Source organism: Trachinotus anak, unplaced genomic scaffold (genome assembly GCF_046630095.1).
Source record: "Trachinotus anak isolate AG129_WGS33_773 ecotype Australia unplaced genomic scaffold, CSIRO_AGI_Tana_v1 ptg000016l, whole genome shotgun sequence".
Taxonomy (NCBI): domain Eukaryota; kingdom Metazoa; phylum Chordata; class Actinopteri; order Carangiformes; family Carangidae; genus Trachinotus; species Trachinotus anak.
Window position 1 is genome coordinate 23,585,090 of NW_027273867.1, and position 16,126 is coordinate 23,601,215.

The 16,126-nt window shown below is 40.3% G+C and overlaps 1 protein-coding gene across 2 annotated transcripts; it reads right to left on the reverse strand.

The window, feature by feature from the left end:
* Positions 1-836: 836 nt before the first annotated feature.
* Positions 837-13,782, reverse strand: LOC139634598 (uncharacterized). 2 transcript variants are annotated; one of them, XM_071501159.1, is made up of 5 exons: positions 13,707-13,782; positions 3,150-3,316; positions 2,465-2,560; positions 2,188-2,355; positions 837-1,610 (listed from the first exon to the last, which is right to left on the reverse strand). In XM_071501159.1, exons 1-5 carry the CDS (start codon positions 13,759-13,761, stop codon positions 1,440-1,442), a joined length of 657 nt encoding a protein of 218 aa, XP_071357260.1. In that variant the 5' UTR covers positions 13,762-13,782; the 3' UTR covers positions 837-1,439. The 2 variants fall into 2 exon arrangements, with proteins under 2 accessions (XP_071357260.1, XP_071357261.1); XM_071501160.1 differs by lacking the exon at positions 13,707-13,782 and adding an exon at positions 12,420-12,477.
* Positions 13,783-16,126: the final 2,344 nt, after the last annotated feature.

A 16,126-nucleotide genomic window follows, 5' to 3' on the forward strand; every position in this document is an offset into this window, starting at 1 on the left:
TATTATTAATTATTATTATTATTAATTAATAACGCCATTACCGACACAGCTGTTCCTGGTCTCTCTCTCTTCTCTCCCCTCTCCTCCCCCTCCCCCTCTTTCTATCTTCCCCTAAACCCAACCGGTCGAGGCAGACGGCCGCCCACCCTGAGCCCGGTTCTGTTGTTTTTCCTCCCCCCTGTCGCCAAGCGCTTGCTCGTTGTGGGAACTGTTGGGTTTTTCTCTGTAACAAAGTAAGGTCTTGACCTTACCCTGTAAAGTGCCTTGAGATAATGTATATTATGATTTGGCGCTATACAAATAAAATTGAATTGAATTGAATTGAATGTAATTGTTTTTAATCGATATATTCGCCGCATCACTGGATTCACTGAGACACTGATATGATTTTAATAACTTCCTCCGTCAGTTTCTTCAGGTGTTTTAATTTCAGTCACTGAGCTTCTGTGATAGTTTGTGTGATGTGTGAGCAGCAGAGTCTCCTCCTGACTGCAGGTCACCACCTGTCATCAACAACCACCGCCTCAGTATTTATAGATGAGGGACCTTCACTGTGTCAGCGGGTTCAACTAGAACTGAGTCCGGCCTGGACGCAGCGTCCTCCGGGTCAGCAGCGGGGGCCTGAGCCGCTGCAGCCCGCGGCCCCTCTCTGTCCCTGAGGGAGGAACCGGCCTCATCACCGCCTCTACCTCCCTCAGTGTGAGCTCAGTGTACAGTAAATGTTCAGAGGCATTCATCATTTAAATTACATCTTTATAAAAAATAATTTTGATATATTTTTCATTTTCAAATCAAATATCTGTGCAACAGTGAAACATAGAGCAGTGACGGGACATAAAGCTTCACTACAGCCCTGCAGTTCTTTAAAGAAGACATGTCGTATAATCTGCTGCTCAATGACAGAAAGTAAACGTGATAACTTTATCTGATGAGTTGTAGTTTTCTGTCACATGCAGCATCAATATCTTAAAATTGCCTAAAAGACAATTTCAACGTAATATTTTTGCCTGGTTATAACTTTTTAAAATGTTGATTTTAATGTGACTTTCGGCTCTGAAGCTTCAGCCTGAATGTTGTTGCTGTATAATCCGGTCCTGGATTAAACATCTGTTCAACATCAGTCCTCCAGCAGAGCACTCGTGAACGCGCAGCAACAGATCGCGAACGTTTTTCGCTCGTTCTCATCGCCCAAAGGCATGATGGGAGAGACACTACTGCGCAGTCTCTATGGGCCGCATAACGCGGAAGTAACCCGGAAGCCAGAAACTTTTTCGGCGTATGCGCCAGGCGAGCAGCTTGTATTGAACTGAATGGGGGCCATTTTTAGATCCGTCATCCAGTTCTTATAATACATCCATGGTATATGGATGTGGCTAACAGTCCTTGCTGAGTAAAAATCATATGAGATCAAATGATTTGCTTTTGTAGAGGGCAGCCTCTTAATGTCTGGGGCAGCGGGACTGTGTCTTGAGAAGACGTAAGACTCTTTTTGACCAGTCGCAGAAGGTTTGTAAACGTTCAGAGATCTCAACGGAGAACTGGAGCACATCGAAGGTCGTGGAGGCGACAGGGAGGCAGGGAGGCGTTGGCTGAGGAACCTCTTCGCTCATCTGAAGACGGAGAGAATGGTTAATGTCAACACAACTGTGAACTCACAGGGACACATGAGGCTTGTTTATGGGTCACAATTTGGGAACATTTCATACATACTCTGTGTGAATCCAGACTTTTAGCAGTGAAATTTTCTGTTTTTGTGACTTGTTTTTGCCGCCTTGTCTTTTTGTCTCCACATTCTTTCTTTCTTTATGAGACAAACAGTCTCCCACTGGTAAAATCAGTATGTATATATATATATATATATATATATATATATATATATATATATATATAGTGAGTGTTTTTCAAGTTTTGAAATATTAAAATTTTGGCTTCAGCATGTAATTTTCAGGTATTTTCATGTAGTAAATTTCAATTTAAATTTGATTTTCAATTTCGTATTTTACAGAGTCCTCTTACTTATAAAAATAATAATAGTTATTATTATTATTATTATTATGCCTGATTATCTTTATGAAGACAGTAAAAACAATATAATCTTCTGTATACTTTTACAATGTAAAATTTTTGTTTTATTCTGGGTGGAGTTGTCCTCCATATGACCTCACTGAACCATACCGGTCCTCTCACCTGGTGCAGAGACATGACGATGAGGTTGGACAGACGCAGGAGGTGAGTGCTGGCGCCCTCAGCTGACTGGGAGGGCAAACTGAAGTTGTCTTTTTCTGTTTTCAACCAGTCTGTGTGCAGCTTAAAGGACTGAGCGTAGACATAAAGCTGGGAAAGGGACTCGTTCACCTGTGGAGACATTAAAGAGGCGGTTATCGTACACACTTCGTGAAGCAGATGACACGCAGAGCGTTTTCTACAATAATCAGAGATGGATTCCTCCATTTACAAACTTTACCTTGAGTGAACTCAAATGTGCAGCAGTGTGTTGCATGTTAGGAAGACCAGGAAGTCTGTTCGCCACAGCAGCAACGTCTAGGAGTTCATCACCTGACTGTTGGAAACAGGAGGAAACAAAGATCATTGTTAAGATACAACTACTACACGACTTCAGAGCAGCAAGAAGAAGAATGAGAGAGGAGGCTCTGAAAGACGTTTTCATTCTCTTTGTCTGACCGTGTGTTATTGATTGGAAATAAAAATGAGGTCATGAATTTTTCTCTCTAGCTTGCTGTTTGCCGATGATGTGTGTAAGTGGAGAATAATTAATTAAATCCAATTAAAGCCATAGACGATTATGTAATTAAATAAATTAATATAATACCCCCATGTATGAGAATCTCTAATAATTGTAATTGTATTTATCTGCTGTGATCTTTGTTTTTAACTGATTTAGTGTTTTTAAGAGATCTTATATTGAAATAAAGTAATCTACTCTTGATGGTAGAAAGTAACTAAATACAATTACTCAGGTAGAACAAGTACTGATTTGTACTTTACTTGTTAACTACCATTTTATGCTACTTTATACTTCTATTCCACCACATTTAGTGCATTTAAACTATGTACTTTTTACTCCACGACATTTATTTTCCCGCTTGTTTTTTCACCCGGACACTCTTGTGTGTGGGGCTGATGCTCACCAGCTCATGGAGCTTCTTGGAGATGTTCACCAGCCTGTCCACCTGATGGATTATTGATCCCAACACACCACAGAGGGAGGAGCCGTGGGTGGGACGAGACGACGAATGGAGAAACAGCTCAGCCAATAGCAAGAGTTGGAGAAGACAATAGGTGAAGTCAGGAATCACTGTAAAGACAAGAAAAAGATACAAGCACTGACGTTTAGCTGTTTCTCTTGTGCAGTGTTTATTTCTTTGTTTGTGGTCACATCAACCTGGTGAAGATATTTTCTTCACTTAACTTAAAGTGAAAAGAACCAATAAAGACCCTAAAATCAAGTTTTCCAGCCATCGTGCATTTCAAAGAGGATTATACAGCTGACTAATATTGAGCTGCAGTGCTCACAGCTGCTCTCACAAACAGGTGGCGACTGGGCTGCACTCATTTTCTCTGCCTCTCATTGACCCAGACCTGCTGTGTGTGAATCACTAAGAAAACCACAGAGCTGCGTGGAAACTGTTTAATTTCCAACCAAGATTGAGACCACATGATATGCAGCAAAACATTAATCCCAAGGCAGCTGCGCCCAGCCGCTGTGAAAGCCTCAGTCTTTGCCACAGCAGCCAGGAAATCTTACACCCTTTACCTGACACACTTGGCATCGTTTTTAGGCGTCTGCCAGGGAAGCATAGCATGCAGTGTAAATGAAATGTGCTTCAAAAAAAGGAGCAGAAGAGTGAGGACTGAGGTTGCAAAGTGCCAAAAAAACTTCAGCATCACTTTCAGTTAATTCTGGTATCAGATACAAGTTGCATCCTGTGATCCAGACATAAACAGTCATTCAAAAAATCAGATAAGAGCAGCAGTTGAGATGAAGGTTTAGACTCTGAAACAGGTCAGACACTGTTTTACTGTTATCATATTTAGCAGCTGAATGTGCGTGGGTGTGAGAGGAGGAAATGCACAGACAGATTCCTGCGAACTGATAATATGAATTCAGGGAAACATAAACACGACAGGTTAATTATGTTATATTAAAGCGTTCGATTCCTTGTGATAGGTCAGGAAGCTGAGCACTCAGGTTTTAAATAAACCTGCACGTTAGCCAATTTATTTTAATTAAAAGAGAGGAAATGGACTGTAATATTATTACCCAGATTGTCTTTTGTAAACATCCATCCCAGTTTACAGATTCAACTTTGACCTTTGACATTTTTGGTGTGTTTACTTTCAGGTTTACCCCCAAATAAGCTTTACAATCTTATTAAACCGATGGCTTGTTTATAACCTGTCTAAACATTGAACCAGTCATACATCTGTCCCTCTGTCGATTGTAGCTGTTACTCTGATAAATACAATATTGTAACTGATACAAATCAGAACCAAAACTACACAGATCAGACCAAAGTTGTGAAGAATTACCAAGATTTCTATCCTTTTTTTCTGCGAGCACTCACAACTGGTTGGTGGTCGGGGCTGGACATGGCGTGGGCGGGGTACAGCACTAACCATTGCACCAACATGCTGCCCTGTTATTATTTTCTTTATTTTATTATTTATTCTATTGTATTATTATTATTTCATGTCATCTATTTTATTTGCCATTGTCCATTTTATGATTTTATCAGTATTTTTTTTATTATTTCTATTTTTCATATACTGTACATTAGCCTCAAGTTGTTTGAACTTATTATCATTATTGCACTAACCTGTATGAAAGGTGCTATACAAATAAAATCTAAGTGATTGATTGATTAATTGATTGAATATTTATTCTCCCTTTAGCTTTGTTTTAGTGTTAAATGCTTTGTGTTGTTCACCAGATAATCACTAATGCTGCTCTGAGGGTTTGTTGCTAAGACCAGCAGCTTGCACATTCAGGCAGTCATTTAATCCACTGTTGATATAAAAATAATAATGAGTGCAGCTTTATTCTTCTACAGTTAGCTGAATAAAAATCCAGCTGGTGTGTTTTGATATGAGAATCCTCTGTGTTTTGTTTTGTCTCGGTCTCTTGAGTTTTCTTCTCAAGTATTTAATCAACGATGATCTCTGCTCAAGGAAATCAAGATTAGTTCATGTCTGTAAATCTCTCCACTGGTTGATGCAACTTCAAAAATCCCATTACCCAGGGCAACAAAGAAATGAACTGTCCATTAGTGTTAGATCAGGGATAAGGAATGATAGGTATGCTGTGGGTGTTTCTTTTTTTTCCCAGCCTGCTCTGGGCCTCTCGCTGGAACAGGAGAGGGGAGCCGGCAGAGCGGTCTGACTCAGATTAATCTCACTGCGGTGACATCAGCAGGGAGGCGCCTCGGGCTGCGCTCTTTAGAGAGAAAACATCCACTTTGTCAGGAGTGTCTGACACTTTAAATGCTTTTACTGCTGCTCACACGCTTACAGCAGAAAAACCACTTAGCAGACAAAACATCATGCAGTTTTGTCTGTTTAACTATGTGAGCAATTTTAGACGAGCAATTCAATATTAAAAACTATGTGTCCCATTCATTACAGTGAGAAACAAAGTCTTCAGAGCTATTTTTATAGGTTTATGTTATCACTGTTAGTTTTCTCTGTTTTACTTCCTCCTTGTGCTTCTACTTCCTGTTTTTATTGATCATTCATAAAAACTTTTTTGTTATTCTCGAAGTTTGCAACAGAAACAAAATTTATAATTGTTGTTATTTAAATATCTTAAGTTATGTACGTCTGTAGAGGAGGCAAGGGATCGGGAGAGATGGAGGCAGATGATCCGCTGTGGTGACCCCTGAAGGGAGAAGCCGAAAGAAGAAGAAGAAGAAGAAGAAGAAGAAGAAGAAAAAGAAGAAGTTATTTATGTCTAAGAAAGGTCACAGTGGATTTGTTATTAAAAATCCCTATGTCACAAAATCTTTCAATAAATGTAATCAGTATTAAATCCTCCTGGGCGCAAACTTTAATCAGACTTAACTTCAACCTTGAGGACAAAGGTTCATTTAAGATTTTGGAAAAGTAATCTGACTAAATAATCATAACCAAAGTCGCACTAACAAGATTTTTCCCAGAGCTTTCCACTGCATGTCGCGGTCAGAGTTTGAACAAACTCCACCTGTTGTTGAAGGCTGAGTCCAAAATACTCTGGAAAAAGTTGGTATGTGGACACTGACGTAAATTAATTCAGTCAAACTTTGACCTTTTATGTCTGTGACCTTTCAACAAACAAACAAGGCGACGGCTGCGTCTGACGTAACAGAGCAGCAAACTGTGGTGGACGACAAGCTCGCTCTCTGTGTGTCACAGTTCCCAGGTCTGAGCAGCTTAAGCTCAGATCTCAGTCTTGGCAGGAGACAAATGCACAGCAAATGTCAGCAGTCAGACAGACCACTAGGTTAGAAAATAGGCTGACAATAAACAGTGGTGCTTTTGTCCCACTTTCTTTTTTTTTTTTTGATGAACAGGAGACAAATAAATTGTGTTTCCTGTGAAACAACAAAAGCCTCCCTGTGATTCAGCAGTAACCCTGACCTCATTCAGCTCAGATACAGTGATAGGAGCGTGAACAGTAAACAGTCACGCTGATAACAACAGCCAGGTTTCCATCCAACTTTAACACAAATTCTACTGTTCTAAATGAAAGTGTGAATTAATGTGCAGAAGAAGAGGACACAACAGGATGGTATAATCCAAAGAGCACCAGGGAAAAAAAGTAGAAACCATATCATCAATCCTCTCTTCACACAGACCTGATGTTTTTCCTCTGCTGCTGTTTTCAGTCTCATCAGTGGAGCTGAGGCAGGTCCTCGTTTATTTACTTTATCCATCTGTTTCCACTTAACGTCACATTTGGCTTTTACCGATACACCAACTTTTCCTCCTCGGCCAAGCCTGAAAACTGGTTTTGTGCTATTTTGAGGTTTGTGATGGAATCGTCTGAGTTTCCAATCAGGTTTTTTTTAATGCACAAATTGAATAAGCACAATAAATAAATACAAAAACTGTATTATATACATATGTGTTGTTTCCTGTGAATCCCTCATGAGTGTAAATGTAATTTGAATCCAGTGAACTCCACTACTGACAATGGAAACTACTGTATGGAGAGAAGATTACATAATGTAAATACACTGATTGTAGATAAACAGTGTCAGAAATGGGATGTGATTTCATTAAAGTTTCTTTACATTATGTAAAGATTTCTTTAGGATTATAACTCTAACATGTACACACAACCTGCAGTTTGGTGCCATATACTAAAAAAAATCTTCACTTCTGTGTCTCCATCATGTCATTTTTCTTCACTTCTTCAGAGTCACGTGGAAGCTGCAGTCTTTATCAGCACTGACTGAGCAGGGAAACAGGAAACATGAACAGCTGCAATATAATGTTTTTACTAATTAAAAGTCATGTTGGGATCTTATTGCAAGACCTAGGGTATGACTCTGTCATTTGTCTGAAAAAATAACCATTTTCTCCAGAGAAAATTAAATTACTGTACAATATATGTCTCACTATGAGTCACACATTGACTTCCAGCCAGAAAAGTAGACACAGTCTGGCCTGTTTGACCGCATCTCCAGTGTAGCCAGTCGTTATGAGCTGAGATGAGGTGATATATAGGTAAAAACCTAAAGGTTAAGAGCTTTCACTTCTCCTGTTTCCTGCCTGATATTGAAACAATCTGTGGTTTAATTGCAACTTCTGCATTTCTGCCTCCAGAGAAACGTTTAAACACCAAACATTTTGAAGCATCCAAAGCTGCAGCCAGTGAATGAGTGTACTTACGGCCTTCTGCCAACATACGCCACCAAACATCAGTTAATGCATCATTGTTTCTCTACATGTATTATCTATCTGTTAAAGACACAAACAAGACTTCGTGTGGCTACTGGAAAATTACTGAATAAAATATCAGCTAAAAACATCTGTCAAATTAGAAAAACAGCCCCCAGCACCGGTGTGTACAGTCATGTGTTTGGCAGAGTAAAGAGCTGTGGCAGCATTACAGCTCAGAAGAAAGTTGCTTAAGAAGCAGGGTGGACCGGCCGTCTTTGATGCATGTAGCAGGCCGTTTTGTCAGCACACTCACTCACACACTAAATGCCAGCACACATGCAACGTCTCACACGCTTCCACTCTTTCTGCTCCGGTTCGTGCTCTTTCTTTATGCTGAGTCAGATGCTGCACAGAAACACTGGAGTTTCCTGTGTTTGCTCTCTGACACAGTGAACGCCTCATTGCCTTAGCTTTTACTCTCACGAACTTCCAGTGAACCTCTGAAGTGCCCATCAACTTCCTCCATAACCAACCACCAAACCGAGGAAACATTATCTGCCACTGATCCTGCAAACTGTGAGAGTTTTCAACATGATATTTTTAGGATGTGAAGACTTTGTGTGTTTAATCTTGCTGATTTACACTCCATGCTCCCTCTATACTCTGAATACTCATTCAACTTAAAGGTGCACTTATCAAATTTTTTATGTTAGTAAATAATGTCTATTGTGAAAGGTGTCACCCATGATGAACCCACAGTGAATTATCACCCAACTCTGCAGCTCTATAGAGCTTTTTGGTGTCTTCTGGCTCATTGTTTTGGTTCTTGCAACTTTAAAGTTCAATTTATAGCTTGTCGTGCTGTCCCCAAATAGCCAATAAAAATCAATTAATATGGGTCTAAAGTTAAAACAAACCAGGTTTTATTCTTTGGCTCCTGAAAAGCTGAAGTTATCTTGGTAGAAAGCCAGGAGGGGTTTTCCCAACAAGAGCGGTGACACCTGTGAATTCTCATATTAGATAACCAGGATCATGTTTTGGCTTGTTGGTAAAAACAGTAAATGTCATATTGGAAAAGCAGGAGATAGCAAGCAAGGTCACGAAACCCTTCCCTGTTGAGATGTTGAATGATGCTTTAAATCAAAGGCAAAGAAAGAACTTTTTATCTTCCAGTTTATCTTCCGACAATATAGTCTGTGAACGCTTGTAGCAGCTATCTGGTCTTAAACCTGGTAAGTCTGACTATGCTTGAATGCAACATTGAATTACAAGAATAAGAATAAAGCCCAGTGTTTAGTTTGATGGAAAAAGAAACAACTGCTACTTCAGCAGAAGTCAGTCTAGTGAAATGAATTGAAACCACTGGTTCCCTAGAAGGAAATTCATCTAAAAATAAAGCTGTAAATCAATTCTATTAATCAGTGCAACTTGTTCAACCTGTTCAATAGGCAAACTTTTTCCAAATTCTGCAGTAGGAAGAAGAAAGTGGTTGTCTTGGCTTCATTTATTGGAATCAACGACTAACTTGGCAGGTTGTTTGTGCGTCTCTCCCATGGGTCTACTGTATTACAAGAACTGGACACTGAACACCTCGTTGGTGCAATTCATTCCAGTAAAAGTTTCTCCCCTGAGACGTCATTCAAGGTTTTTTTTTCCCCTTTGCTTCCTTTAACCCATCTACAGTGCACTGCATTGACGTCACGCACAAAAATAACTTTTTATAAACTGTGGGAAAGTTTAACAAATGGGTCAAAAAGTCACAATAGTGTGAGTATAACCGACCTAGTTTGCGGTCCAAAGTGCCCGGATCGACGCTGCGAGTGTTACCAGAAAAAAATCCACTCACCACATGTTACATCACATCCAGCACGCACAAAACCTTCCCTAATGCTGCAATATTTGCATCTCAGCTGCTGTTCAGAGGATTCACACAATGAGAAAAAAACAAAAATAAAAATGTGTTGGTAATTAAGATACATCCAGAAGTAGCCAATTCACCTCTTGACATATTTCTCTCCCTCACATGACAGGACCTGTGAACACTGAAAAGTGATTGATATCAGTATTGATATTGATGAACCTGGCTCCGGTACAACCTGGTATCAGACTGATATTAAATTCTGCTCCATCCCTCTCCCTCCTCAGCTTTTTTTTTTTTTTTTGTTGCAGTACCACAGTCGGCCAAAGTTGGTAAAGTGGCATCAGCGCTGACTCACTCCCTATCCCCCCTCCGCCTTCAGTGACAGTCAGTGCTGCTGCCCTGCACCGTGAGTGTGCAGATTACATTACAGTAAAGTGCCCTGCTGATGTGCAACGATGACATCACCGTCTGCCTACCTGATTCATGCGGCTCACCTATCTCACCTCCCTCACACACTCACGGTGCTTCACGCTCCTGCTTTTGAGGCGCGTCACCATCGTTTTGCAAAATAATTGTCGACTAATCAACTAATTGTTATGTGATGTCGAAGTCAGACACAATATCACAACATCAGCCCCACAGTGGTCTGACCTGATAGACGGGGGGTGAAGGGGAGGCAGCAGACACTTTTGACTTTTGACAGTCATCATTAATTAATTAAATACACCTGTGTCAGGAAGGAGGATACGTCTAAAACCTGCAATGTCTCAACAAAGTGGGGAGTTTTTTTTTTCGCCTTCTGCTGCCAACTTGTACGAAGCAGATGCCTCCTCCAAACAACCGCAAAAAGGAGACAAACCCATCAGATCAGGACCGTTTTACTAAATCAGCCTCACCATCCACACGTCCGTCCTTTTTCCACCAACTGAAGGAAAAAGGCAGAACCCACCTTCACTATCACGGATCCAGCAGTAGCTTTAAAACCATGTTTCCAGACACAACCGTTCATTACTTGCTCTGTCAGGTGGAGCTGGCTCCAACTCTGGAACCTCCTGATCACCATGTCAATCAAGAAAGCCCAATGTCGAATGTGCAGGCTGCCATGTCTCTTTGCCAAGTCACAGCAAGAATCTATGACTGTAACCTCCTTATCAGACACTATCACTATCACAAAGGCAGCTAGAATTACCGCCTCTCGGTTGTCAGCCTGTTGCAGGAAATTTGGTCCCTATCTCTCCTTCTGCTCCAGAGTTACAGCTTTGAATGACACCCAATGACCGTTGGGACATAAAATGTCATCACATCATCATTTTATCCCACTATTTATTTTAAGTTGTGTCATAATTACTGGATGAATTGTTGGGTTATGGCCAAAAACGTGTTTTATGAGGCCACAGTGATCTTTGACCCAAACAGAAGAACATCCGGCCACAGAGGCATAAAAATATTGTGTATTCTGACCCAGACATGATTGGTTTTGACAATGATTGTTTGATTAGACAATACAATGCCTTGTTAAAGATTAAATATAAAACAAGCAACGTTCCACCAAAATCAGATTTCCCTCTAAACTCCTCACGTGGTCTTATTGAAATAACTCTAACATGCCTGACTTGCACTGACTCTGCAGTTTCGATGCACTTCCTCACTTGATCCCCTTGCACTTTTTAAATAAATGTAACACTTAGCACCAACATCTCTTACTGCACTGAAACTGAAGAGATGTCCCTCACTTGTAAGTCTTTGGATACACACGAGTAAATGTAAAATCTTCAAATAGTCCAATAAAATTAAAAAAAATAAAATAAAAATCTAAGTCGGACTGAAAATACATTCAGTTTTCTGTCACATTAATCTCACAACCTCTCAGACCTTTCTTGTGACCCTTCAGAGGGGCCTGTACCCCATGTTGGAGACCCCTGGACTAAACCAGGAGACTGTATATAAAGTCATTAAAGCTCAGATCGCTGCAGCAGTAAAATGCTGCTCACACACTGATGCATCAGTATCAATAAAGTCAGTTATTATATTATATTATATATTTCCTACATGATGAGTAATTTTACTTTTAATACTATGAGTAAATAAAATGGATAATACTTCTGTACTTTTACTTTTAAATGCAGGACTTTTACTGACATGGAGTATTTTACATTGTTGTACTGGCACTTATACTTAAGTTAAAGGTCTGAGTACTTCTTCCAGTACTACTGAACTAGTACAAACTACTCAGGGAAACCCTTAACACACACACACACACACACACAGAGGACCAGCCAATCACAGCCCAACCTGACACCAATCAACGAGTTGTCTGTGAAATTCAAACGGACACTTAAAACAGAAACTATCAGTGTGTTTCAGCCACAAATGTCCTTCATCCATTCATCCATCCATCCATCCATCCATTCATTCATTCGTTCATTCATTCATTCATTCATTCATTCATCCATCCATTCATTCATTCATTCATTCATTCATTCATTCATTCATTCATTCATTCACTGACTCTTTCTCAAACTCTACTGCAGGCTGAAAGTAAAAGTAAAGACCACGTGCAGTAAAGCCTCCTCCTCCACACACACACACACACACACACACACTGACTGACTGACTTACACACACACACACACACACTCACACTCACTCAGTACAAAAGTATCATAAACAAACTTACATTTCATCTTTCTTCTCCCACTGTAGTAAAAAAACCTCTTCCCAGCCCAGTGTGTGTACTGTATGTGTACGTGTTTGTGTGGACAAATGTAAAAGTTCCCTTTTATAGCAGAGTATGACACATCACCTGAGTCATCACCCCTTCCCCTCCTCCCTCCCTCTGCCCCCCCCCTCCCCCCCCGAATGTTGAGTAAAATCTGTAAAATCTGAATAAAGTTAATGAGACATATTATGATATAGAAGAATCAGAAAACACAAAATTGAGAAACTCAAATTCCTCCCTCCTCTTCCACTGTGGTTCTCATCACCTCACTTTCTCCTTTTGTTTCATCAGTTCAGAAAACAAAACCTCTGTGTCATGTCCTCACATAAAACTGAGTTTATTGTTATAAAGTCAATAAAATAAAGACTCATTCATTCATGTGATGAACACAGTTTTGGACACTAACACCTTCTTCTTCCTTGTGTGGTTGATTTGTGCACATTTGCACAAAAACGGATCAAAAAAACCCAAAAAAACCCAAAAACATCAAGGTCAAGTGAGCAGTTCTGGTGACGACGCTCCAGCAGCAGCACGGTCCTTTAATAATAAATGTAAACTCAGACCTCTCACCACACTAAATATGCTCTTTACCTCCAGCTGCCCCACCTGTGGCCAAACTGGGCAACTCCCACTCTGGCTTCCTGCCAAAGCCTCACTAAATAAAAAAAAAGCTTCAATAAAACCAACTCAGATAGTAGGAACTAAAACTCAACCAGAAGGAAACGAGGTGGTTTCACAATATTTCATTCATTTCCATTTTATGAAACCTTCACTGTGCGTTTGCTCAAAGAATTGTTTTTTTTTTTTTTCTTGGTTAATATTTCTAACGCTATCTCTTCTGTAACTTCCTAGCTGGCACTGTGTTTTAATTGGTTGTTTCTCCTTCACCTTGTATCTTTTTATCATTTGGATTTGCTCCGTGACATCGTGAACGAGGGCCTATAAATAAAGATAAATAAAGAAAATAATAATAATCAAATGATAATGTTGAACCTACAATCAAAGAATTATCAACCTAATCTTCAGCTTCTGGAGTTTTACAATGAGTTTCAGGTGATTGTTAATCTGTCTGGACACAACTTTAGCCAGTGCAGGCAGCTGTGTTCAGCAAAGAAGTTTTAAAACCCCACTGTGCACTGCCTGCTCAACACCAAACAGCAGGCAGACACAGTCAGAGACCAACTGGTGAAAATAGTGCAAAGTTTGACCAAAAACAGAAGAGAAGAGAAGGAATGATGGACTCACCAGGGCTCCAAATCTGGATGTGCAAAGCGACTGTGAACAAGTGAAGTGTGAACATCTCTTCTTGAAAGGCTCTGTTGACCGCTTGCCCACTTCGATCAAGCTTCTTATAGTGAGTTCCCCTTTCATGCCCTCCGTCACAGGTCATGTGTCTCTAACGTGTGTATTTTATGATGAAATGTTGTCAGGCTGCGATTCCTTATGTTTCCTCATAGTGTGTTGCATTCAGCTGCAGATTATACGTGACATGATAACTGAGCATAAACTCAACACCTGTGTCCAAAATTGTGTGTATATCAAATGTATGTAAAAAATGCGCTGAACACTACTTGTGGTACCACAATAGTTGTATCATTCTGTGCACTATGAATATTTTTCAAAAGTAAGTAGTTGTGACTTATGGTAACAACATAAGAAAAACTTCCTCATGATTTCATATGAACATGTAACTGATTTTTTTAATGCCCGATATCTAAACTATGATGATTATCTGTGAGTTCAACACATGTCTGAGTTCAGGTGTAGAAAAGCGATCAGTGTTCAGAACATATATATAACAATAATATAAGTTATGTCATGATTTATTTTCTCAGTCTGTTTCCATTGAATTTCACAAACAGGTGGATGGGAAGCCACTACAGGAAGGATCTTGGGGTGGATGTAACACATGTTGCTCAGTTTCGGATTCTAAATAAAACAGGAAGAGTTGTGGTTCCAGTGAAATTTTTGAAAAGTAAACAGTTATTGTCAAGCGCTTCAAGTTTGGGTAAACTATTTAATTATTTAAAGTCAACGTGGCAGAATTGGGCCAGATGTGGACATAGCATCTGACAGTCATGCTCTATATGGGCCAGGTGTTCATGCTAACGTTAGATATGTAGCAATTCTAACCCTAACCCTAACCAAAAACTTACTTACACCTCCTCTAACCAAAACCAAAATCTTTCCCCAACCACTTTCCTTTAACAAATCAAAATATTGATCATGCTTCAGCTGCCGGGAGTAGAAATTGTAGCAAACGTGTCCTACACATAATCCCTGCTACTGAACCTATTTACTGTTGCAAGTTGTTTGCATAAACGGAAATTTTTGGAGACAGGGCAGAGGAGTGGATTCACCTTCTGTTCAGTCAGTCACTACTTACTCATTCTGTTTATATGTGTAAGAATGAAAATTGTAAGTAAATGGAGCGTCATTACTCACTCCATTCATTAAACCGTGGTTTGGCCTGTGTCGAAGCTGCACTGTCAGACAAAAAACTGCATCTGACGTTTCAGCATTTCCAAGAAGCTACTGGTTTCCTGCTTCTTATGAACTGTTTTTGATAGCAAATGCTGAACAGCCGAACTTCTTGCCAGTGAAAGGGATGAGTGGAGACGTAGCAGAGCACGTCATAACGGCTGCAGGAATGACTCGCTCATCCTCCTTTTGTCATCAGAGATAATGCCATATGGGGTAATGGAGAGTGTGTTTTGTGTGTGAGTGTGTGTGTTAGGAGGGGTTGGGGGCGGGGGGGCTTACTCTGAATAGCCGTTTTCACAGACAGGCCCAGTTATTTCATCATTTCCCCAGCCACCCACGCTCCGGATATCTCCTACCTTTTATCTTCTCCCCTGATTTCTCTGTTCCCTCTCTCTCTTCTGACCTCTGCTCAGTGGAGGAATGTGAGGAATGCAGAAGTGAATAGAGTGGGAGAGGCGGCATGCAAATGACTGACGGCTGCAGGTTTTTCCTCTCTCGTTTTTTTTGGCTCACTGAATGCGGTGCGACCGCACAGAAAGTTCTGCTGAAGGCGGGATCATATTTCATTATTTCATTTATCACTGGCAGTGACTGAACATGCTCAGTAGAGGCAGTCCAAACAAACATGAAACAATACAAGTCAGCACCTGCACCAAAACCAGCTGTGGAAGAACAAAAGTAAAAATACCAACGCAACAAAGAAAAAATGCCCCATTACATGTAAAAGTAAACTTTCAATAGTAGAAATTATGATCTGTTACTTGTTAATACTGATGCGTCCATGTGTAAGCTGAATGTTATTATTGTGCTTGGTCATGGTTGAGTAGGGGTAATCAACCTAAGGGTCAGGCTCCTCCAGTGGGTCACCACATAAATCTTTGGGGTTGTGAGGTGATTAATGTGACAGAAGAAGTTTTGCTTCACTAATATTTACAAAGTTTTGGATAAATTCTTCCTCTTTGGGCCTAAAACTGTTATTTCAGTTAAAGTATCTTTGGAGTAGAAGAGAGGTCGCTCTGACAGACCTGGTATTACATTGATCTCAGGTGATCTGATCACGAGTGGACGGCTCTGAGTTCAGGTGTGAACTCACCCAAGATGCCTTGAGGACACGTATGAGATTCAGTCACTCAGACCACATTCGGAGGTGGTCTGGGCCACATGTGGCCACAGTCTTTTAG